Here is a 26,222-nt window from a genome sequence, read left to right on the forward strand (position 1 = left end):
GCTGGAAGCTCAGTTTATACTTTACAATACAGTATGACATGAGGCGTTGCGCCACGGTAAGCCCAACGACAACTTTAAAGAACTGGCAGCTGTTCGCGATGGTACAAAACTTGTGAACGCCTCAAGGTCAAGGCTAGGGCTCATTAGTTCAACGTGTGCTCTTGCACCTATCATGACTGCCATCAAAGTTGAGGAACAAACCGCTTGCGGGGAGCGTGAAAGATGGCAGATGTTTAAAAGCGATGGACAAGCATAGATAGATAGATTCCTTGATTTGCATTGGCTGGTGATTTCGATGTGCAGACAATAGCGTCATTTGTCCATCCATGGGTGGTAGGACGAGAGGATGAAGCGGGTGGTGAACCGTAGCATTGAAAACCAATTCCGCTAGCCAAGCCAGCAATTGTACCCTTGTAAGTTGATCCCTTCACGGAAGGTTCTGGCTATGGAAATGCACCAAAATTAACGGCGCTTTACAAAACCGAGCTGACAAGAAGCAACGACCAGAAACAGCATTAAGATAGAGACAAGAAAGTAAATATCTAGAGACTGCACTCGACTCTAACTTGACCAATTAATCTGAGTGGCTGGTGAGAACTGAGCTACTGTCTCCGTTCGTATACTGCCTCAATAGCGGTGTCGCGAATTCTCCACGTCCCATCACAGACTCCACGTTTATCCTGGGCAGTCAGTCCACTAAAGTCTCAGTTCTCGCTTGTCTCTCATAACTTTATACACATTTGCCAAGAGAGATGAGTTGTTGAGTCTCATGAGCTCAAAATATGGTGTTTTGATATATAGTGATCTGATATAATCATATTAAAAGCGAAGTTGTTCATCTCGAATTATATGTAGAATGTCTTGGTCCTAGCGAATGAATTGATATTTAATCGGATCCCCCCCTGAGAGTTTGAGGGGACAAAACGAACCCACAGTCCTATCAGCAGACCAACAAACCAGACCAGGCCCTTGTGCATCTATCGAGTTAACGCAGGTACTGGACGCAGGGGAAAAAGGACCTAGAGCGGGAAATCATCACGCACTATGTGTGTACCGTGCAGCAACACTAACAAGGAACCTCCAATCGCCAGTATAGAGGTAGCTAGGAATAGCAACACCACCATATACACAGATTCATTAGTAGTAGTAATTTGCATATCTCATGTCAACGGCATAGCTTCCATAAACGCACAGCCCTCGAGCTGGAGCCTATTCCCTGCTAGACCCCCATCAATTAAAGGCAGCGAGAGAGAAAAGAGAAGAAAAGAGTCTCCAGCTTCACCTGTACCCTGGCCTAGTCTGGGCAGCTCCCCCAGTCAGGCCCGTCTCCTTACCTTGAGCTCATATCTTTCCGATTTAATTGATCTTGAATCTTTTCCTTCTTTCGTCTTTTGACCTTTTTTACCGTCCTTATCCGTAATACTAACCCAACAGCAAAACCTTCGGCTTTCGAAACGGGTGATAATCGACTGTAGCCAAAGATCGGAACAAAGGGAGGCGCATCTACTTCACGACTTTTGGATGCCCTCTACCAATCACTCGGCACTGTCGTCCCCCTTTTGATACCATCCTGAACTTTAGGTCACCGTCACGGGGCCGTCCATTCATTCTTTCCAGGACAGTCAATTATCTGAGAGTCGTTGTTTTCATCCATCTTTAGACCTTATCGTCCCGTATCTCTCACTAGCGACGACTTTTCTCGACCATCTACTACGTATCTCTATTACAGGACGCGCGACTTTCGTTAGACTTTTTGCTTTTTTCTCTCTCGTCTTTTTCGTATTTCAGCCAAGCCAACCTCGGTTCCCTTTTCCTAGGGCGATTCCAACACCAATTCCTCACGAAACCTCAAACGTCACCGGCCGGACGCCCTTGAAATCAGACGATCCACCCCAGTCCACTCTGGAATTAAAAAGAGACTTCGCCGCCCGAGCCCGCTCCACCAGAAGCCCAGGTACCATTGCTCCTCGACTCCCCATTTCTTACTCGGAGTCTGGACTCATCAACTCTTCTCCTTAGTCTGTCTTTCTCTCTTTCTTTCCTACGGGAACTTTTGGCCAAACTGCTGCATCGTTCGCGTCACCGGGAACTCTGTCGACAGTTATACGCCAATCCATCCGGCCGTTTGAGCTTATAGTTGTCGAATTCCACCGGGGAATGAGCAACAGGTTCGCTGTCGCATAATTCTTGGGGAACACATTCCAGAAGTCAGAAGCCAAAAGCCAGCAGCAGAACAGCTTCTCAGAATACCGCGACTTTCTGGGGGCCTTGCCAAAGCTGCGACAACTCGAACCGACAGGGGTACAGTCCACTAATTACTGGTCTTGGTGCAACCCACTCACTTGCTCACTCATTCGCTGTGTTGTGCAGTGTGCAGTGTGCGTGCTTGTGCTTGTGCTTGTGCGTCGTTCGCTCTTGCGTGTACCTGACTAAGGTTTAATCGCTGGCGCGCTTTCGACAGGACAAGTGTGTCAATAATTAGACACCTTGCTCACCCACAAACCTCTGGGCATTTCCAGTCCCATCTTCCTCTGAACCACTCAACGGTACCTCTCAAGTTGCTCCTTGCTTGCGCTTCACCACACTCATTCTATTTTTAATATTCTTCCTATTATTATTATACTGCCGACCGCTTCCTTTTCATTTTCTTATTCGGACAAATTTGTTCTTTCCGTCCAATTTCTTACAATAATCTGCCTTTTTCTTCCCCCTGTTCTGTGGGAATTGTCTTTGTTTTTCTCTCGCAGCCGGGTCTGCCTTTTACGAGCGGTAGCTCCAATCTTACGCACTCTCCCTGCAGGCCGCTTTACTGCAACCTGACTGGTCGACGTGTTGAGGCACACGCCAGCCCAGCTCTAATCAATCACCTACCGTACTGTACTGTCCTAAGGTGGTATTGTACTGGTACTTTAACGGCGGTACCCCATCTTTTTCGACACAAACAAACAACACGTTGGAAACTCCTGCACCGCAACTCGGAACAAACACAGAACCTCAACCCCCCGCGACGGGTCTTCTACGTCGTCCTCAGCGCATCTTGATGGTTTCAAGGCGTGATTGAGGAAGTTCTCCCTGCCCGGAAGAGGGCCACATTTGCTTCGCAATCATGGCTTCTTCACTGGCTTCCGACAAGCCTAGCTTGCCCGCACCTGGCGCAGCGCCGTGCGACCCGTTTGTCATAACCGACGACACCAACACAACAACACCCGCTCATCACCGATATTCACAATACGACCATGACTTTTTCGTCACTGGCCCTGCTTCGCCAGAATCCGCGAAGCGAGCTCTAGCCGCCCATCTTCAAGAAACAGAGCGACGCCTTGAGGAGGCGGGCAAACTCGGTAATGCCTTGGTCGCCCAGCGCAAAGAGCTCACCGAACAACTTAAGGAGATTGAGAAGGTGAACAGCGAGGAGGAATTGTCACAAGAACTCCGGGAGCGAATGGTCGACATTGAGAAGGAATTCAACACACTCACTCGAGAGTCTGCGCGAAACCTGTTGCCAAAACAGAGGGTTCCCAGCAATGAGGTTCACCCTAGTTCTCCCTTTGCGCCCGACACCAAGGGCCCCAGAGTAGTATGTCGTCTTCAGTTTCCCATTCTTTTTCAAGGCTGGAATCAATTAACAATGGACTCTAGCGATCTGTCAGCCCGTCTAAATTTGAGATTCAAGCAACAGGGTCCCCTACTAAGCTTACCGTCCCGAATCGCAAGGTTCGCAATCAGCCTTCCAACAGGGTCCACGATATCGAATTCGCAACCGAGATCAGCACTTCACTTATCGCTCAAGTTCGCAATCTGCAAGGTGTGCTCGCCGAAAGAGATGAAGAAAACAAAGACCTCAAAGCCGACAAGGCGCGACTTGAACTCGAATCAGAGGGATTCCAGCAGCGCTTCAAGTCCCTTGACGAAAGCGAGAACCGATATAAGGAGGAGAACTGGAATCTTGAGACCAAGCTGCAAGAGCTCACTACTCAACACAAGGAGGCGCTCGATCGCGAGAAGAAGCTCACGCAATCCCTCAATGTGATCAGGACGGAAAAGGTCAACACGCAGCGAGAACTCGACGAGGTCAAGGTGACTCACGCACGGTTGATTGATCAGCACGCCGCTGCTGTCAAGCAACATGACATTGAACTTGGTACCGTCAGACGTAACATCGCCATGGCAGAGGGTGAACGTGCCGCTATGCAGCGCAGGATCGACGACCTCACTGGGCAGAACCAAGAGCTCGCCAGGGCCTTTGCATCCCAGCGCCGAATTGTCACGGAACTTGAACCCACCATCCGAGCCAGCGATGACGATCTTGAATCATCTACCGATCATCTCACTCCCGAGCACTCGCCGCCCCAATCACCGATGAAGGGTACTCCTCGCCATGCCATGCTGGAGACTGAGACTATGAAATCCTCTCTTCACCACGCTCAACGTACCATCCAGAGCCAGCGAGGTCTCCTTCACCGTGAGAAGACCGAGAAGCTGGAGCTTCGACGTATTATACAGGATCTTCGCGATGATCTCGAGAAGGCGCGTAGTGACCCAAGTGAACCCAAGCCCCAACGACCTCGCCGCACTAAAGATTCTAAGGAATTTAAGAAGCCCCCTCGTCTACTTGGATCCTTCCGCTCCAGCAGACAAGAGGTTATCACCGATGATGGCGAGTGGGAGGACCAGACCGATATTTCTCCTCGTGCCTCTGTGTCTCCTTCGTTGGCTAGGGCTTCCTTGGCCAACAGCAGTCACACTGTTCTACCAAGCATCGAGATTCCTGACGCGACGGATACTGAGCACTTCGACACTGCGAATGAAGGTGCCGACTCAGCCTTTGAGACGGCTAACGAGCGGGCCACCGAAACCGAGGATTTCCAAACTGGAAACGAGGAAATGTCAGCGAGCGACGACACCGAAACTGAGGGTACTACCCGGGGCTTTGGCAGCATGCGGAATGCTCCCCGATTACCGGCCGGCGGTTTTGTGCGTCACGGAAGCACCAACTCTCTGCACAGCACTGCTTCCACCTCGGCTGATGAGGACGACGTTGCGTACACCAAGACTCCAAGTGGTACCATCAGATCCCAGAGGAGCAGTCGTTTCCGCATGAGCCGTAGTGTCTTTAACCGTTCTAGACAAGCCAGCGAGGAGCCCGCGTTCCAGAGCAGCCCCGTCAGCTATGCGGGCAGCCGGGACGCAACACCCCACGGTCAGAGTTTGTTTGCCGAGCTCCAAGACTTCGACGGTAGTGACGACGACTCAGCCGGACCTGGAACTCCCAGCCGACTTCGTGCTCGTTCCATGACCCCTGGCTCCATTAGATCTTTCCGCCGAGGATCATCTCCGCGACCGGCGGTGCCTCCCCTGCCAAAGGTCATCATGGTTGATACTGGCGTCATGACAGAGCCCGTTAAGATCGTGCCCAGACTCTCAGGTTTCCAATCGGCCCAGACAATCTCAAGTGGCTCAATGACTGAAGATGGAGAAGAGAACTTTGCTGAATCGCCCATTAGCGTGATGACTGCTAACCGTCCTGGTTCTATGCAGTCAGCCATCGGTCCTCTAAGCCAGCGTGGCCCTGCCTCCTGGCCTGTTGATTTCGCTTTCGGTGGTTCTAGGCCAGTTTCTATGGCCTACAGTGATGCTGGTGCTCAACACGATCCTGATATGGAAGAGAAGCTCGCCCAGTTCCCCGCTCCCCCTTCTATGCTTGCTCCCATCCTACCTCCTATTCTGAGCATGTCCTCAATCGCATCCGAGGATGTCGAGCCCAGGGAAGAAGTCGAGGTACCCCCAACTCCTCTGGCATTGACCTTTACACCCCTCTCAAACCAGAGCGTCGAGCCTTTGGCCGAGCCTGAGACTCCTCTTCCTGATCTGACAATGACATCGATCATCTCCGAGGAGCTAGAGCCTCGTGCTGAGCCTGTTGTTCTCCCTCCAGCCCTCAGCCTGTCTACTATCGCTGCTGAGCACTTGGAACCCCGCGCGGAGCCTGAGATCCCCGCTCCGAAGCTCAGCATGTCTGCTATTGCTGCACACAGCCTGGAACCCAAGGCCGAACCTGAGGCCCCTCTGCCTAACCTGTCGTTGACAAACATCATTGCCGAGGAAGTCGAGCCCATTGCTGAACCTCCTGTTGAGCCCGTCATGTTCATGCCTCCTCCGGCATTGTCCATGTCCGCGATTGCTGGTGAACACGTCGAGCCCATCGCATCCAAGAACCCTGCGCTGAGCATGTCTGGTATCAAGGGTGAGCACATTGTGCCAATCTCTGAGCCAGCTGTGCCTGCTCCCGAGCTCCTTCTGTCCACAATCCGAAGTGAGCATGTTCAGCCGATCGCGGAGCGGGAGATCAACTCTACTGTGCCGGCCGTTGTCGCCCCCTCACTGTCCCCAGCTCCTGCACTAAGCTTCTCCGCGATCCACGGAGAGAATGTTCAGCCTATTGCCATCGAGGCACCCGAGCTCGCCATGTCCAAGATCGTGGGCGAGGCCGTTGAACCTGTTGTGGAACCAGTGCCTGAGCTCTCCTTCTCTACCGTCAAGGGCGAGTGTGTTGAGCCAACTGATCTTCCTGCTCCTGATTTGGCTCTCTCATCCATCGTCGTGGAGTCTCTCGAGCCCATTAGCGAGCCTGAGAAGATTGTTCCAATGCCTTCTCTCAAGATGTCAGCTATCTATGCCGAAGGCTGTGAACCGAGAGAGGAGCTGCCCCCTACTCCAACCACACTCGTGTTTTCTGGTCTGTCGACGCAAGACGTGCAGCCCGTATCTGAGCCTGTGCCATCTCTGGCTTTCTCAGGCATTACGTCCGAGAACGTGAAGCCTGTCATTGAGGCAGTACCTGCCCCACCGACTTTGGCTATCTCTTCAATTGCCACCCAGAGCGTTGAGCCCATCAACCCTGTCCACAAGACACCCATGTTGCCCGCCTTTGGATTCTCTACTATCGAATCTGTCGAGACCATGCCCATCTCACCACGGACTCCCAAGAGAGAGGGTTTCATTCTTCCCCGCGACATGCATTCGCCATTCATGGAGCGCGATATTCCTCGGACTCCAGATAATCAGAGATCATACAATGGCGATGTTGATCAAGGCTCATCACCTCTTATGGTTGAGGACGAGAACACCCAGACCCCAAGCGATACTCCTGAGCCCGCCACACCCGACTCTCATCGTCCATTTGATAAGCCATTGGTCATCATGAACGACCAGGGTGCGCAAACATCTCTCACTGCCGATGCCATTGACGCCATGTTCAAGGCTCGTGCTCAGCCTCTCGTTGGACTCCAGAAGAAGCTTTCAATGACGAGCCCTGACACGCCTGCAACCACTGGCACAACCGGTACTGTCAGAATCCACCGGCGCGACAGCTTTGAGAGCCCCGTCCGACAAGATAGGGATGATGATGTCTTCGACGCATCATTTGCCCGCCCGGGCAGCTCTAGAAGCGGTATGGCATCTATGCACGATGCTCCTCCTCTGCCCGCCAACCACCGCCAAGTCATCGAGGCTGCACGATCTGGTTCGGCCCATAGCAACCAGAACAACATGGGACCCCCACTATGGCCAGCATCTGTACTCAAGCAACGGCCAACTACTCCGGGACAGGGTGCCTCGCCGTCTCTTCGTGCCGGCACACCCCGTGCCGGTCGTAACCCCGTCAGCTACGGTGAGCTTGGAAGACAATCACCGTCTAAGCTTACAACGGTATCACGCAAGTCCTCGGTATCATCGTTTGCCTCGGAACTTGACACTCGCTTCAACATCCGTCCTGGCGAGATGGGCATGGATCCCGCTGGCTTTGGACCCAACACTGATCCCCGCATGATCCAGGCCATCACTCAGACCATGATCGGAGAGTACTTGTGGAAGTATACTCGCAAGACAGGTCGCGGCGAGATGTCAGAGAACCGACACCGCCGTTACTTTTGGGTCCACCCTTACACCAGGACTCTCTATTGGAGTGACCGAGACCCTTCAACTGCTGGACGCACCGAGTTAAAGGCTAAGAGTGTGCCTATTGAGGCTGTCCGTGTCGTTACAGACGACAACCCAAGCCCCCCAGGACTGCACCGCAAGAGCTTGGTCATCATTTCGCCTGGTAGAACTATCAAGTTTACCTGTGCGACCGGGCAGCGACACGAGACATGGTTCAATGCCCTCTCGTATCTGCTGCTTCGCACCAACAATGATCAAGCTAATGTCGAAGATATTGCTGAGAACTTCACTCGTGAGGATGTGGATGAGTTTAATCCTCAAGTTGGACAGCGCCCTGGTTATGCAACCCGCCCAGGAGCTGCACCTTCTCTGTCGTCTTACCATTCCCGAACAACCCGTAATGAGTCACCAGCTGTTGGTATGTCCATGAACATCCCGACTCTGACACCCAAGGCTCAGCCCCAGCGTCCGGCCGGAACACTTAGCAAGCTCAGTGGTTACTGGAAAGGCAGCCAGCTGTCTGGCACCTTCTCAACTCTGCGTGGCCGGGGCCCCAGCGCACAGAACGTTCACATCTATGAGGCTAGCGAAGCACACGACAGTGCTGAGGACGTGAGGGAGATCATCGAGAGGCAGGATAGGGATGCTGACCGTCTCGAGAACGTCCGAGCATGCTGCGATGGTAAGTTGATAGAGTATCTGGGAATTGTACAAGCTAACAAAGTGACTAGGCAAGCATGATGTTGGAACCCTCCACCTTACCTCTAAGCGAGGCAGCCGTCCTGGAAACAACCACGCGCACTCTACGCACTCTCAGCCTGGACTCACACACTCTCATACTACCATGTCTTCTGTACGCTCTCGAGTTTAAGCAGGCGCATACATATACACAACTATTCCGTTCCCTGTAGATCACCTTTGTTGACCATTTCACTGTTTGTCAAACTCAACTGTTACGACGACCGACATCCTTACGGACTTTCACGATACTTATGATTTTCTTGACTTTTCTGCTGTGCGTCCTCGACAACGAACCCAGGAGCCGGTACCTAAAAAGACTATAATCACCTACTACAGCCATCAGCTGGCTACGAACAACCAAACCTTTTCTTAACTTGTCATTGTCCTTATAATACTGCATCATTCGCGAATAGATCTGCCGATCCAGAGTGCGTTCGACGCAGACGAAAACAAAACACCAAAAAACATCAACAGTACCGCATTACTGCATTTCTTTTTTCAGCCAAAACGCATTGTTTGTTTGACCAAACCTCTTTTCACCGGATCAGCGCATGGGATGCTGGGACCTACAGGAGTTTCTGTCTTTTGTAAAATCCAGGTGTTTGCAAATATAGTATACCTGAGAGATAATGTTCTCCAAGGTGTGGTCGGAAGAACAGGAGGGGTTAGCAGATAGACGTTGTGTTTGGAGATAGTTGATAGGGGAAGGGTCTTGATGACTGAATGAGATTTTCGTATTAATCTGGTTGACCTTGTGTGAAGTTATGTGTCCGCTTGGAGGTTCTCGACATTCGACCGAAAATGCCGGCTTCCTGAGCTTTGATGACCTGTTCACAAGTTATCGAGATCGAGGACAGATGTCCACTTGATGACAGTCATTTATGTATCATCCACCGGCGGAGGAACCCTGTGATGCCTCCACCAGGGCTTCTAGTTTCAGGTCTCAGCTCGTCGGTACGTGTTCGGTACTTGGTCTTCGTCACAGGATTTGGTTCCGATTCGATGGGCGATCATTTTAATTTACCTATTTGAAACCGTTCTTGGGACCTACCTACTTTTTCGTCTTGATAAAGCCCTGAAGAGACAGGTAAATGACGAACATTTGCGTCCTACCTCGTAACTACCTCGTAATCAATCAATCTCGGCAACTTTAGACCCGCTGGATGGAGCTCCATCCATTCTAAGAAGGTTTACTGTCAGCGGAACAGTTGGGGGAACGAGCGCTGTGAGCCAGTGGATTCATCACATGACGTATGTAACCAATACCTATCTCTACTGTAGGTTCACCTCTACCTCTAGCCTGTAGCGGTGTCACTTACACTCAGTCGCCAGCCTATCAAGTGACTCCGCGTATAATCATTCCGCCTCCCCCAACCAAGAATCAACATACTCGACTTCTCTCCCTTCGAAAACGAAATACAAGCGATTCCCTCGATACCTCCGATGCGTCTTTCTCGTTGTAATCTCTAGCTACGGAAGAGCCGAGGCTGTAGAGCCCCTCCCTCTTACGCCCAAGCTCACTCGCTCTTGAGCCTTTGTGGCTCCGAGTTCCGGAGTCATGGCCAGCTTCACCTCTCTTCTTGTAGCATACGTGCTGGGCGGCTTTACATTCATACCTCTAGTCATTGTGTCGGTACTGGCGTTTATTTTCTACACGTCTCCCGTCCTTGACGATGCCTCGGACGAACACAAATACAGCCTTATTGTTGATAAGGACGATGATACAACCGCCCTCGAGGCTGCTAAGCGGTCGCACAAGAAGGACAACCGCGCGCACGAGAACGACCTCGATGTAGCAGCCGGCTTCTTCGCCGTGTGCAGAGAGTACACGCCTATGGGCATAAACGCAAAGCCTATCGAAAGATCGACTCCGGTAGGCTCGGCGACTGTGGCTCCTTCAAGCCCCAGCGTCTATCAGACTATGTACCGGAGCATATTCGAAAGGAAGCCTACCCCAGGGCCTATGGACAACAACAGTACCACCACGAGCCAGCGGCCCAAAAATGCTGGTAACGTATTTTACGTGGTCTTGAGGTTCGTGTAGCTTATCCATGCTCTGCGTCCCTTTGCTGACACCTATCTAGACATGGCCACCTAATGCTGTTCGATGACGAAGAGCAAGTCGAAGTTCGACATGTTATTTCCTTAGCATATCATGACATCAGTATATACTCTGGCGGCGATGTCACTCCAGAAGGCGAGCTTTTCATCAAGCGAAATGCGATCCGACTATCCCGAAAGCCAGCTGGCACCGAATTGGCCCCCGACAGTCCCGTTTCTAAACCCTTTTTCCTATTTTCTGAAAATTGTTCAGCCAAAGAAGACTTCTATTTCGCTTTACTCAAGAACCAAGAGCAGACATACGGGGCGGATGGACAGGTGCCGAAGCCCTTACATTTTGACGTCAAGAACATCATTTCCCTGGTTCAGAAGCTTCACTCGTCAGAAGAGAATGTACATTCGAGATGGATCAACGCACTATTAGGAAGAATCTTCTTGGGAGTCAACCAGACGAAGGACATCGAGGCTTTTATTCGTGAGAAACTCACCAAAAAGATCTCCCGTGTTAAGAAACCTGCCTTTCTCACCAACATTACCATTAACGGGATTGACACTGGTGATGCGGCTCCCTTCTTCAGCAACTTCAAGTTGAAGGACCTCACGGTTGAAGGAGAATGTGTCGTGGAAGCCGATGTCAAGTACTCGGGAAACGCTCGTATCGAGATTGCTGCTACGGCAAAGATCGACCTCGGAAGCAGATTCAAAACCCGAGAGGTCAATCTTGTTCTTGCAGCTGTGCTCAAGAGAACCGAAGGTCACATGCTGATCAAGATTAAGCCACCACCAAGCAATCGAATTTGGGTCACCTTTCAGAGCATGCCAAAGATGGAAATGGATATCGAGCCTATCGTTAGTGCGAGACAAATCACTTATACAGTAATCCTTCGCCAGATTGAGAACCGTATCAAGGAAGTCATCGCGGAGACTGTTGTACTGCCATTCTGGGACGATATGCCCTTCTTTAAGACAGAGCACAAGAAATGGCGAGGTGGTGTCTTTGAAGGAGACAATGCCACAGTTCCAACTGATGATGCCGAAAGTATTGTAGCAGCGGCAGGCGACGTTGCTGCTGTCAGCCATCTTGATGGGAACCCGGAAGTGACAGAAGAAACACGACCTCTTGAGAAGAGTCATACCGTTCCTATCATGGAAGCGACGCCACCACCAACAGGTCTTTTTGGACGTAGGCTTAGCAAGACAGGCACCAACCCCCAAGCTTCTGCATCGTCAACCAGTGTCGACTCCAAAGGCCCAGGTGCGAGCCCAGTTTTGAAGCCTAAGATCTCCAAAACATCTCTTCAACCTGTTGTGGATACTGATATTGCCCACGCTGATGTCTTCAAACCGTCAACTTCGCCCCCTGATCATGCTACCAATTACATGGCAGCTCTACACTCGCGCTCACAAGATGCGTCTCCTCGACCGCCCCAAGTGGCAGATACACCACCGGTGGCTTCATCTGCCTCGCAACGTTCTAATCGCTCTTCACGCTCTTCTTCTTCTGTGAACGATGCTGCAAACAACGGTGTGGCGGAGGATTCACAAAAAACGCCTGTTGCTATGGGACGTCGTAACACAACTTCATCAACAGGTTCAGGATCCCACGCCGATGAAAGACCTTCTTCCTCTGCCTCTTCACTGAAGGAATCTATCAAGAGCCAAACTGGTTCTCTGGGAAGGGGTTTCTTCGCAAAACGCGACCATGGGGAGATACCAGTGCATGAAGAAGAGGAAGAGCCAGAACATAGTGAAGCGTTTCGGGACTCACAGCAAGATCAGAACCCAAACCACAGGCAGACTACGCTGGCTGCTGTCTCGAATGCAGCAATGCAAGCCAAGCAGTGGGGTTGGAACGCCTACCAGCGACATAAAGAGGCACGAAGACTGGCTGAGCAAGCACATCAACTTGATCTTAGCCAGCCCATGGGCCGAGGTCAACCACTGCCTCCTCCTGGAACACCTCTTCCGAAGCCTACTAATGGCATGACGCGGATAGCGCCCCCAACGAGCGTCCCTGCGAGAAAGCCAGTCCCCAACTCAGCTGCGCACAATTCAGCCGAGTCTCTGGAGACTCACCACGAGACCAATCACGACCACGATCAAGACCACCAAGGCGAATACCGTCCTCCGTTACCCCAGCGTGGACGACGCAGACAGAGCCACGCTCCTGAACCAGATAACGTGCAGAATGTGCTTGTCGTCGCTGCTCCAGAAGACTCACAGCCAGCTACACCTTCGGGAGATGACCCCTTGAACCACCAAATTTGGGCTTCGAGCGATGAACAGACCGTGACAGACAGTGGTACTTCCCACCCTCCCTCGATGCTCACCAACGAGTCTTCCCTTGTGCAAGAGGACAATAAATCAGACAGCCCAAAGAAGGCAACACCCGCAACCTCTGCAGCAGCAGCTGACGACGATGAGGACTTCTCTGGTTGGATGGATAATGAAACTTTAGATATGGAAATCAACAGCCCTGTACGGTCTTCTGCTGCTGCACAGGAAGTCAAGTAGACATTCTACTTCACCATTGAGAAAGAAAGAAAGAACTAGGCGTTTTGGACTAAACAGAATCGGGTTGACCAACAGTCCCTGATGGAGTAAACTCCCTTCTAACTTGTCTTTTTTACTTCTGTTTGTTATTGACTTGGCGTTATTGGACGGCGGATGGGCTCTTGGTTTGAGGATATTACAGATGTACCGTAGTGAATTGAGTAGTCATAAAGAACTGCCTATGTTGGCTATGGAAATGTTCACGTCTGCTCAGCAAAGTGAGAAAATTGTCCGCTGAGCATCCATTGTCTCGGGCCTTTCATCAAGGTGTGCGTGTATAAACACCCTTACGCCTTTCATGTGCATGTGAGACAAACATCATGAATACCTCACATCATGGAGGTGGGTATCTGGATACAAGGTTGAATACAGACACGGCATTACCTTCACTTGAGAGTGGAAAGGGTTGCAGCTCGTCTTGGTGACAATCTAACGATTTTCGCGAACCCCGAGTATAGACAGGTGATGCATATCGGTGTTCGTTTGCATCATGTTGATATAAAAGACAAGTTAGATATCCACAAAAAGAGTGTCTTGGGGGGCACCAAGTGTAGCACATCAGGACCGTACTAATAGATACTTGCTCGGTACCAACTCGTCTGTCTATCAAGAACTGGGGGCTGGAAACCCATTTGTGATGACGTCTTGACAACGTTGTCCTGACCAGCTAGCTGTACAGCTTGCAATAGGCTAATATGATGGTACAGTATCCCGGTGATTGATATCCTCGGCTTTCAAGCGCGGACAAACGGGAGTATGCTTGAGGCTCGGAAGCCGATAACTCACCTCAGATGGCAACACATCAATAGACAATGTCCAGTTAAGGCAGAATATGCCGCTGGGCTGATGATTGGATCTCATCCCAGCTTCAACTCAGCTTACTACATTGCGGATCGCACTCTGTGTAGTAGCACCGTCAAAATTTTGTGAAAAATGCCGTGGAACTGCACTGAGACTCTTGCTTTCCTGCACATTTTCGTAACCTGACATAGACAAAGGTTTCTCAACGCTGGGAACCAGTCTGAAGTGAAGGGAGACGCGTGCATGCCATATATCCATCGCCACTGTAGCAAGTTAGTCCACCCGCTCCCCAGGTTTTCTTTGAAGAAAGGTAAATGTCTCCGCCCAGAGTATGGGGTATTTGGCAGGGGATACCGGAAGTGGCTTGCCCATCCACTGTTTTGTACAGTATGCTGTCAGATGGCTACTATAGTAAAGGAGCAACTCTTGTCGACGCATTGCAACCTTTATTTACCACTCGGCCTGATGTGATTCAAGCTGTTTTGTTTCTTGACAACAACTGCTGCATGCACCTGGGCGAACCAGGAGAAGGCCAAGACTTGATGCCACGAGCTGTGCCGTTGGACGATGCATGATACTGCGTTGAGAAAGAGCTTGTTTCCCCGCCCAAAACCAGTAGTCACCTCTTGGCTACCTACCCCTCATCAGTTTTAAACTTAATGATGAAGCTTGTAAACTTGATCGGCCAAGCCGGCGCCAAAGAAGAAGGAAGTCTGGAAATAAATGCATGGAAAGAATGAAAGAGGCCGGCCTAAAATACTGTACCGTCTTGTCTCGAATGATTAGTGCTGGGCGATCTCTGGGTTGTCCAATCCCCGTCGCTGAACCCTGAACAGCTGGGATGCTGGATAACATCATCTCTCACCCCTCCCTCAGTAACCGACGAGTTGGGTAAAACCCTGGCACTAGTGACATATCTTGTACATGAGCTTCACCAACTGTCACTCGTCATCGAATCCAACGTCGCAACCCATCCCGATATAACCTTGCTGAGTTTAAACGGTCATGTGATGGGGAACCAGGAAACGACAGGACAGGTGCGCTTATTATCCGAACCTCGACTCGAGTCCGTGTAACATGAAATCCTCAGCCAAAAGAAATGGTTGATGTGTGCAGAATCGCATGACGCCCCTGCACAATATCCAACGATAGTAAGCATAGAAACTGGCGATGAGCTGGGTTGAGAAGGCATATCCAGGCTGTTGGTTCCATTACAATGGGAGCACTTACCAGGTAAGGCAAGTGAAATATCAAGGTTATCATCCGTCGAAAGCCGTTTGTTCAATCTGCTTTGGCTCGTTGTGGTGAGGCATTTTCTGTCCCTCGATTTTAAGCGGATCCCTAGCACTGCAACTAACTTGTACAGTACAGTACCGCGTGCCTTTGGTTTCGCAGCGGGTCCTTGAGTCTGGAACATCGTGGGCGTTGTTGCGTCGTCTTTCCCATGCACTTGATCAGACAAGAGTTGTGTATCTTGTCAATTGAGACTTTGGATGCCAACGCAGCAATAGAGACCTTCTGTACTTGCTACAGTAGCCTTTTTGTCCTACCAACTCAGTCCAACATCAACCAAGTTGAAAAGGCTGGGTTACCATTCTTGTGGGCTCGCAATCCACCAGAGCTCAACTGCAAAAGCACTGGAACAACGCCAGGCCAGTGCAGTTATCTGCATAAGAAACAGGGCGTTATCATTATCAACCGATTCGGCTCTAATTCAACGGCGATAATGTGGTGGCCGGGCCGATGATGATGTACACTCCCTCTTTAGTCTCCTCATAATTAACCATGAGGATACAAGACTGGGACCGACTGATTCTCAGCTATCTTCCTCATTTTATAGGTAGCCTCAGCCTTAAGCTATGATCCGTGTTCTAGTCCCCCATTTGGCTTTGGTGCAAAGAGCGTAACTCACGGCGCTATGTCTTTGGTGGGGATTGAAGGTGGTAGTGGCAGGATCCGGCATTTGTTTAGATCCTGGAGCTGCTTGTCAATAAGGTCAGCTATCTTCATGGTGTTGCGAGGTTCGGATCCTTGGCGTACAGTGAGCTTATCCGCCACCTGCTAGGCATGGTTAATACCTCCCTTTTTGAAGATGTCAAACGCGGCCACAAAGGACAAGTGACAGCAACCAGCCCGCAGAGACAGCTTAGCTCATATCTGCCATTTGGTCGCAAATCGGGTCGTTTGTACAAGACGAAGCGGAGCAGACACAGGAGGAGCCGCTTGATGTCTTGGATATGGAGCAACTGAGTGGGGGAGTATTAAATGCCAACGTGTTACTCGCGAACTTGTTACCATCATGTTGCCATCCTTGCTTTCACTCGTGAATTTGTTGATGCTCAGCTGATACTGATACATGGCGGATCATGGACTTTGAACAAGGGACTCTTCTTCACGCGAGAAACGTCTTGTTACGAGTTCCAGGATAACTCAAGGCGTGATCAACAACCAGAACCATGGAAGAGAGGGCCTTCTAAAGCGACGAGTTCTCTTGAGCGATCGGAACTTGCTGACCCTATGATGAAGCTGGATACCGGAGGAGACCGAGCTGAAGAATCTGTGATCATACATCCATTGTGACAGACCAGCGTCGGATTCTGCCAGTTTGTCAATACCCTTGCGTGTGCTGCGCTTGGCATGCCCAGGTAATTGACTCCGTAGGGTTCAATACTGATCCTTGTCGGAAACATAATGGTGATCTGCCGAATGTGCCTCGTAAATCTCTAAAACTCAGGTGAAGACTGAGTTAGATAATTGACTCGTGAATGCTATGGTTGTGTCTATCCAACTAGGCCGCATCAAGTCCACTAGAGAATTGCCAAGCATCGTTTGGCGCTGCAAGTCAAATTGTGATATTAACCCCACGGACGACCCCAAGCATGTCCTAAGTGCCGTCCGCATTGGACTCGAAATAAGTCTGATTAATGTTTTAGAAGTCGAGGGTCTGGACTCGATAACCTTGCTGTCAAATCATTTGAGCCCTGTTCAAGAACAATACCAAGACTTTAGTTTATGCCCATCAAGTACTCTGTGTGTACGGGCCGACAAAGCCTTGGTTTGTAAAACAAAAGATGGAAAATCCTCGTCGATCTTCTGGTGGTCAACTCAACGTGTGCGAGGCTTCGTTTCTGACACGCGGATAGCCTGTGGCCAAGGCATGTTTGACGATGTTGAGCATCCAATAAACGATCGAGAGTCTGTAAGAGACACAAAGAGGCAGGGGACCGTGCAACGGGATAACCAGGGATCGCTCCACCTCCTTGTCTCTCCGGGGCGCATATGACGCACTCGTACCCGTGTCAGCCATCCCTGTCGTGCAGAGGCGAGAGAGATGGCTTGACTGGTGGTGGGCGTGGAATGAAGATCCCACACCGGGCCGGCTCTCAATCCTCAACTTCTCTCGCACGAGATCTTTCAAAATTGTAATGATAACCGCTATAAGCGCCCGCAATACCTCATGGTGGAGCTATAAGCTTTGGGCTATCATGAGGAGAAGATTGAATTCGCCAATGCCGTTGCGCAAACAGTTGAGAAGAGACCCCGAAAGGTCCCTTGATTCGCTGTGCCGGCCGAGATCTCGGTGGTGACCCTTTGAAGGTCGCCAGAACAGGGGGAAAGGCCGATAGTCTTGGCGACAAGGACCTCTCAAGACCAAACAGTGCAGATACCATCATCTAAACCCAATTCGTTGTGTAACCTGAGCGAAATGGAAATTTGAACGAATATCATTTCCTCATGCTTCCTCTGTTCGACGCATGGGTCGCAAGAGGCATTCTTGTTCCAATACAGAGTATACCTGGGCATGATCAGACAGATCGACTTTGTCTCAGACAGGGCCACACACGGGGGTATGCCGATATCCAATTTGAGCTTAATTAATCCCCATGGGATTTGCGTTGCACAAAGAAAGGACTACGTACGTGAATGCCGCTCATGATTTATCTCAATGTCGATCAGGCGTGACAGATGTGAGTTAAAATTCAAGCTTACTTTGTATAATCTCAAACCGCCACGCAATTTGTCTTACTCCTGCGTCACTGAGAGACGCAATCACCACGTATACAGCATGACGTGAAGAGACTTGCGGCACAACGCAACGCAATGTATCTCAGCTTTCTTCTACTTTTTTTTATGGAACAATGCCTTCCGGATACACAGCATCTGTTGCTTGCGTGTTCCCATGACAAGGCAGAGACGATCTCTGCCGACATGTCGACACAAGCCTTGATACTGCCTGCGGCGGCAGATACGCTGGTTTGTCCAGAATTGTGGTTTGACGGACAAAGACGTGCCCAAATACGGTTCTCAGAACCTAAACTGACCAATCCTGATCGAGACCGAAGCACGGCAAGGCATATAGTTCATATGTGTCTGTAAGAGAATTGGAGCGGGAACCGGTATGCGAATTGAGAAGTTGTAATTGAGCCCTGTTCACGTTGGTGAACACTTGCTGCCGTTCTGATGTTGGCACGGGCTTTTGTCTCGCCTCTCTGAGTAAGTTCGATCAGCGCCTGCTAGAGACGTTAATTCCGGTGGGTATTCATACTGCCCTCGCTCTGAATGGTGATAGTCTAGTGGGTAGCAGAAAAGTTGACCTCTCCAGTCTTAGTGTGCAAAAACAAACAGCCTAAAGAGTATAGTCAAAGTAGCATAAGCTGTCCTACTAATTTCGTCTCTTATGCTTCCAGCGACCAATTTGTTTTGATACCCCTAGGATAGTAGTGTACATAGTACAGCTGGCCATAAAGAACCGTATGGCGTATGGTTAATTTGCGTAGGCTCCTCCGTTCATGCCTCAGGTCCAATCTCTGTTGACAGGCGAGATGAGGCGAGCAAGCGGGTACGCGTGGGTGGTAGCGCGGTGTTGTGCGGTTGTCTGCTGTCTGTAAAACTCATGGTTTGCGTGGGGTATTTTGTGCTGGATGATGCAGTGTCCCCCCCGTCGGCCTACTGGGATCCGTAATTTGGCATTGAGTGAGGACTTGATTTGGCTCCAGGGCACGCGAGCTGATTGAGGAGGTCCTGATAACTAGGTACGAGTCAAAGTAGGGAACATTGACGTGGACCCAGCAATTGCACCACCAGTTGCTGGTGCCAGGTTCACTCATTGCGAAGTAAGGAGGCAGGAGGGAACAAGGCTGGTGAGAGGGATTATTGACTTTTGCGCCTCTGTCAGGGGCAATGCAGTATGCATTATCGACAAGCTTGACCGCTGGAAACGCACATAGCAATAGAAGCATGTAGCCATACTTGGGCCTATGCACAGCAGTTCCCTGTCGATATGTTTTCTGTACCTCTGTTTCAGTCGTTTGCTACCCCTGAGAGGGAACAGAAATTGTGTGATTTGCTGAGGATAGAAACACGAATGCTTCTGGTGGGGATTCATGATACGTGGAGGATCGTCACCAAGAAGGACTGTGATTGTTCGATGAATTGACCGCTGTTCCTGAGACTCTCTCGGATGATGTAACTGGATAGACTGATGAGTTGGAAGATTTGTGAATCCCTTTGTGCATCGTCACGATCGCTTTCTGAAAAGTCTTGGCTGTAACAGGGTCTCGGACAGAGAGTCGCTCTATGCCGCGGCAGCTGCTAAAACTCTGATGTACAGAGTTGGTCCATTGCTCGTGGCAATGTGACCCGGACGTTACATGGAACAGTCATGGAAAGCAGCAATGTGTGAGAGATCATGATAATTTGGCAGCTGTTCATGAAGTTCTGAGTGAGCAATTACACCAACTACGATGGCGGTGGAGCTTGTACAGGTGAGGAAGGATGGTTGGTTGGCACTTGCATTTTGGAGGAGGACAGCGAACCACCTCCAAGGGACCCCAGATGGGGAAAGTGAGACCGGAATGGGGGTGATTGAACCAATCAGAGCGCCCGAGTCACTCAAAAGGTACAGTACTATTTTGATTCGACGGCACCTGCACTGTCATCTGCTTTGCAGGTGAGCTTGCCCTGCTAAATCTGCATTGGCGGGCAGCATTCTTAACGAGTCTGCGTCTCTTTGGTAGCGAAGAAGGATAAAATAAACATAGTGTTAAGCTATTAATAGGCTGCACGCTTTGTCTTGGGGCTCTGCAGCTCTAGGTCAGAAAAGGCAGCTGCCATGTCAACAGACGGAGGCTCTGGCTCTGGACAGGGCAGACGACTGAGACTGGAGCACGTACGTCGGTCATCGTGAAGGGAAAGGGAAGAACGGCTCAATCTCATGCTCGCCCACTGTCGCCTCACGCACAATTTCCGTCCTGCATCTACTCTGTACATCTGGGAAGAAGGCGATTCACCCACTCACTGGGTCGCATAAGAGGTGGATTGGGTTTTTTTCTTCTCTTAGTTCCATAGAGTTTTACACACTGTGCATTATCTGCCAGGGATTAAACCGCGATTATCTGTCCGAGAATTGGGGAGATTGAGCGAGCAACAGACGAGCACCAGGTAATTGTCTGTACCACTCACCCACCCACCACTCATTGATGAAGCCGACGAAGCGCAATTGTGAAATTGCTTTTGTACCACTCAATGATGGAAGTCGTTCTTGATCTCAAAATCTGATCTATAATTTGCTGTTATTCGATCATCAGCAGCCCCCCCACTCACACATGAACCATTTTCACTCAACCCCAACCCAAGCAGGGGGTATTAAGAGTGTGCTATCTGCACTTTCTTTGCCTTTGGAACCTAATATGAACTGCACAGAAAGAAGCAGCAGTTTTGACACACTGACAAGCACGAGGAACGATTGTTTACTGTCTTGTTCACCAGCGGATGGATGGATATCGAGCTGGGGCTTTTTCTTGTGTCAAAGGAACAAGAGAGCCCATTATCACTATCAGTAAAATTTGTGGATGTATTTGTACTCGCATACTGTACCCATCTCCTAATCACCCAGTCTTTCAATCTGCACGCCCCTCCACCCACTTCAACCCTGGCCCCGGTCAAGTTCCCCACGTCGAGTCTGGTCCACCATCAAGCCAAAGAGCAAAGAGGGTTCTTAGTTTGGTTTGGCTCTGGATGGTGAAGGGGCCGAATTGATCGTCTGCACCGAGTAATAACACAGCAGCTGGTGCTTCATTCATAATTTGTATGTACGTATGTACTGGAGTACTCTGTAGATGGAGCCAGACACAAAAGAGAGCAAGCTGCGCGCTTTTTTGCTCTTCTCCTTTCCTCAGTTTATCTCTCTCCCCTTTTACAACCTTTCCCTTCCCTTTGATCTGAGGGAAACCAACTCGATCGACTGTGCTGCTTTCTGGCTTCATTCACAGTTAATATAATATATTAATACCCTACGGGCTACTTATGCCGCCGCCTCGTCCGCTTGAGCTTCATCCTCTTGTCCGACCACCTCGACCTCCCATGCAGCCTCAGCCTTAGCTTTCCATTCCACAGACTGGGTAGATAATAATACGACGGACGACACAGTTGGATAAAAGCCAGGATACCCAACGTTCAGTTGACCACCGAGAAACGGGCATCAAACCCTGTTCAGGACATTTGCCGCATCAACAACCACTCTCAGGCTTACACGGGCACGAGATCTTGATCATCTCAGACCAACTCGTCAGCACAAACAGTGCACAGTCAGTCTATCTTTTCTCAAATCCGGCCGAGACGACACACAAAGCATCCTACCTTTTATTTTTATTAATTTAATCACGACATTTGCACCATCGATTACCGTCTTGGACTTTCTGCTACCTTGTCGGTATTGCCGCTGAAGCCTTCGATTTGCATTTTGCCGACGGACCAACCACATTCGCACATTTCCCAACCAGCCCGGACAGCGATCACAGGCTACAGCACAGCACCAATAGTGCCCTGTACATCGTCGCTGAACCGCCTCATCACTCCTGGATGGTGTGTGGCCCTCACTTCACTTGTTGGTTACCCGCCTTTGTAAGTGACCAGCTGCTGCCCCGACCTGCACCTTGAGATTGGTGTATCTTGGACGCTGCCAGTACGCCGAAGCCCAGTACCCCATCCAAAAATCACGGACCGAACAGACGCCATTTGAATTCTGTCTCGGTCGAGACAAAACAGCAAAAGTGCCCTTTGCTATTTTATTCTACTAAAAAGGAACCAGCCATTATGGCGACACTCTCGGCCCCGAGGACAATGCTGTCTTCCCACCAGCTCGACTCGGCAACAGCAATGGCAACAGGTATGAACTTCTTTTTTCTTTCTGTGTCTCTGTAATCAATCCACACAAATACCACCCATTCTTCCCTTCCCTGATTTGCCACTTTCTCTTGCCTTTACCCTTTTTAGGCAGTCGGTCCCCCATCCACTGCTTGTTTCGTGGAACCGTTTCCAAAGCCAATTCATTCTCTATTTCCAATGTACCTATTCTGCTTCCCTCGTCGTCTTCCCTAATCAATTCATTCATTCCTCTTTTCTCTTCATTTTCTTTCTCCTTCTCCGCTTTTACTACTCAGTCCATCGTCATTCCCGTGTCTGCCGAAAGCGAGAAGTATCTCCGTGGACCCTGCGCAAATTGGTTTAGTGACGCGATAAGTTCGGCGGGACTTCGCTGGTCTGCCCGGCTGCGAGATACGGCTTTTGTAAGTGGGCTCCCAGAAGATGCTGAGAAAGCAAGCGTTTAGCTGCAACCAGCTGCGTCTTTGCATTTCGAATATTTGCCAGCCCACTCGCGTCTGTCCCATCGTCCGTTGCTCGCTTTGCCTTGGCCTGTCCTGTGCCTGTTGGGTTGAGCATACTTGACAAATTCATGACATACATCCATCCATCCATCCATCCTTCACTGGGCCTAGCCTTGGCGATTTGGGGGTTGGTCCCGTTTAATTCCCTGCTTGATTTGATCACTCGTTTCCTTCTTCACCTCTTATTCACTTGCTCACTCTCGAGTTCCCATCTATTTCTGCCTCATGCACCCCCCGGTTCTTTAGCCTTGTCCCATGTCAACCCGAACCCTGCAACTTCCCCAGTCTAAGTTATCCCTGCCTGCTGACGTCTTTTTGCTTGTGTCCTCCACAGATAAAAGTACCTCACCATCACCGTTGCGCGCAAACCAGTTTCAGACTTCATTTTCGCCTCGCAACATTTCTACCGATCTTACTGAATCAATTGTTTTAGAAGAAGGCGGTGAATCCGGAAGCGAAACTCTTGAGCCCGTTACTCCTGTCAGCGGTCGTCATTCACAAGACTTCACACTTGAATCCCAGGACCTACAAGATCTCCAAAGTCTGCAGTCTTACCCAGCCGGTTCAGTCACATCTTCAGGGGTTGGACCTATTGCGATTCCCGGTGCCAACGCCGGCAACAACAACAAAGGGGGCTATCTCTCACAGTCTGCAAGCCGACCACCCACTACCCCGACTACCCCGAGAGCATCAGAGCCAGAGCCCGGTACTTCCCTTACCCGTCAGTCGACTCGTGGATCTATTTCCACCGCGAGTTTCAAACGCACCATGTCAAGTTTCTTTCGACGATCAAATTCACAAGCCAGGAACGACTACACTCCTTCAGAACCGCCAACACCATCAGTCGTATCTGCGCCAACTGAGCCACAGACTAATGGCCAACCGCGGGCTGCCGCTCGTCGCCGCTTCTCTATGAACCGTTCCTCCGCCACAACTCGCTCCAACTCTCCTCCTTCACCCAGCGATAACGGCCTCGAGATGAACCTCCCACACCGCGAACGTGGCACCGACAAGTCTCTTCCTAGCCAAGGCGATTTCAAAAAGCACCGCGCTTCCACTGGATTTACCTTGCGCAACCGAATCAACTTTGTTGGTGCCAATCATAACGGTCGAGGAAACGGGAACAAGCGCCCTGAATACAACCGTCGAGCTAGCAGCTATGACGGCAGCCGTCCCAGTACACCTCTTCCACCACCTGTAGAAGGCGATGAGACTATGTATCCGCCTGAGCGGAGTGTTTGGCCTCTTCCCCCAGAGTCCGGAACTGGTGCCAAGGCTCGCCGCATGAGTTTAAGTCTTCCTGATGATTTTGCCGTGGATGTAGCTGAACTCCAAAATGAGTTCGAATACCAGCGCAAGTTTCTGGGTCGACATGGCAAGCATCTTGGCAAGGGAGCTGCGTCCAAGGTTACACTCATGATGCGCAAGGGATACCCGGAAGAGCTTTATGCCGTGAAGGAGTTCCGTGGAAAATCACACCGCGAAAGCCAGCAAGACTACGAGAACAAGATCAAATCAGAATTCAGCATTGGAAAGAGTTTACACCACCCAAACATTGTTGAAACCTTCCGCCTCTGTACCGACCATGGGCGATGGAACCACGTGATGGAATACTGTTCTGAGGGCGATCTTTTTAGCCTGGTGCAAAAAGGCCACCTGAAGGGCGACGACCGTAAGAAGGACCGTATGTGCCTTTTCAAGCAATTGATTCAAGGCGTGTACTACCTTCATGTCAACGGCATTGCCCACCGTGACATCAAGCTTGAGAACCTTCTCATTACCAAGGACAGCAAGCTTAAGATTACCGATTTTGGTGTGTCAGAAGTCTTCTGTGGTACTCACCCGGGTCTTCGTGAAGCTGGCGGACAATGCGGCCGTAACATGGGTGGCGAAATCCGTCTATGCTCACCTGGTATCTGTGGCAGTGAGCCTTATATCGCCCCCGAAGTTCTCGCCAAGAAGGAATCCTACGACCCCCGAGCCCTTGATGTGTGGAGCTCTGCGATTGTCATGATTTATCTGACATTTGGAGGCGCTATCTGGTCCCGAGCTGAGCCCGGTGAGCTCCATTACGACAAGCTTGTCACGGGCTGGAATAAATGGTATTCAAAGCATCCAGAGAATGATGCTTCCATCAGCGACAGCGATTACCCTAAATGTTACGCCCTCGACGTTGGCATGAGCCCGCCCGCTCTGCGCCGTCTTGTGCTGCAGATGCTGAACCCAGAGCCCAGCAAGCGTATCGGTATTGACGAGGTCATCAACAACCGCTGGTTGAAGAACGTTGAGTGCTGTCAGCTCGAATCCTACGATGACCCGGCTTTACTCATTGACGCCACCAAGAAAGACAACTCCATACAGGGCAATAAGAAGATCTTTTGCCATAACCACCTGCCCCCGAAGGGAACTGGATCCCACTCCCTGGGCAAGATGCCAGGCCAGGCGGGCTACTAGACGACGAATAATGAATAACGGAAGGGCATTTGAAATGCCCCGCAATCGCCAAACACACCATTACCTTGATTATATTGGGGGTGTGATGGATTGTGTGCTTCATTACCCATGTATGCACCTATATCGGCGTTCAGGTCAAGGCCATGGTGAGGGGGGTTGGCCCGCATGGTCCGGAGTTGATGGATTTCTTGTCGTTTCTCTTCTTTGCAAGACCGAACTGTATATTGTTTACAGACTTTTCCTTTCTTCCATCGGACGATGCTGCACTGCAACCGGCAGGAAAGGAGGACTACTTACAAGCAAGCAGACTTAATACCCCCGCAATGACAGTCTCTTGCTCTTTTGAGATCTGGTGGAACATGACATCCTGCTTAGTTTTGCTCTACCACGGAAAAGGATGGTGAAAGGTTAACCATGGGGGTTTATCAGTTCACTCGCTTTGTCCTTTTCCGCTATTTTGTTGATGCAAAGATGCGCCCAGTCAAAAGATTGCATATGTTACATACTTTACATACACGTATATATCTGGGCTTACCGCAATGGTTGTTTGCTGCCGTTGTCAACAATCTTTTCTACAGAGAGAGAGCACAATAGACTTGAATTCTTGTATCCAAACCACTTTTATCCTGGTATCCGATTGTCCACAATAGAAGAGCCGTTATCGGAACGGCTTGACTCCGTGATCGTGGTACTTGGCGTCTGTATGATGTGTTTTGGTGGTCAACTTGTGACGAGGGGTACCAATCGCGTGATATTTGAGCAAGAGTATTATCTAGATAGATACACATGGTTTGCGGCGAGATCTATGGCAGCAGAAGGACTATGGAAGCGTTCGATTTGTTGGTATAATAACATGCTTCTTATCACATGTTTGTATTTGGTGTCTATTCGTCCGGTTTCTCGGCCGCATTGCTGGAACATATGAATACAGGCACACGTGGCGTGCATAGGTGTCTCGATGTAAACATCCCACGCGGTATATGTAGGTGCATGTCTCACTATTATGCT

The 26,222-nt window shown here is 50.3% G+C and overlaps 3 protein-coding genes across 3 annotated transcripts, besides 2 other annotated features; all 3 read left to right on the plus strand.

Annotated features, from left to right (window-relative positions):
- Positions 1-3,106: 3,106 nt before the first annotated feature.
- On the plus strand, positions 3,107-8,809 carry FPSE_08208 (uncharacterized protein; the record flags this gene model as incomplete). Its single annotated transcript, XM_009261326.1, has 3 exons — positions 3,107-3,577; positions 3,640-8,620; positions 8,670-8,809. 3 exons carry the CDS (start codon positions 3,107-3,109, stop codon positions 8,807-8,809), a joined length of 5,592 nt encoding a protein of 1,863 aa, XP_009259601.1.
- A 1,428-nt stretch (positions 8,810-10,237) lies between these two features.
- On the plus strand, positions 10,238-13,254 carry FPSE_08207 (uncharacterized protein; the record flags this gene model as incomplete). The annotated part of the gene is made up of 2 exons (XM_009261325.1): positions 10,238-10,713; positions 10,764-13,254. The coding sequence occupies 2 exons, from the start codon at positions 10,238-10,240 to the stop codon at positions 13,252-13,254; spliced, it is 2,967 nt and encodes a 988-aa protein (XP_009259600.1).
- An 8,479-nt stretch (positions 13,255-21,733) lies between these two features.
- Positions 21,734-21,754: a repeat region.
- A 434-nt stretch (positions 21,755-22,188) lies between these two features.
- On the plus strand, positions 22,189-25,214 carry FPSE_08206 (uncharacterized protein; the record flags this gene model as incomplete). Its single annotated transcript, XM_009261324.1, has 3 exons — positions 22,189-22,261; positions 22,369-22,661; positions 23,007-25,214. The coding sequence occupies 3 exons, from the start codon at positions 22,189-22,191 to the stop codon at positions 25,212-25,214; spliced, it is 2,574 nt and encodes an 857-aa protein (XP_009259599.1).
- Positions 22,833-22,857: a microsatellite.
- Positions 25,215-26,222: the final 1,008 nt, after the last annotated feature.

This window comes from Fusarium pseudograminearum, chromosome 2 (assembly GCF_000303195.2).
Source record: "Fusarium pseudograminearum CS3096 chromosome 2, whole genome shotgun sequence".
NCBI lineage: Eukaryota > Fungi > Ascomycota > Sordariomycetes > Hypocreales > Nectriaceae > Fusarium > Fusarium pseudograminearum.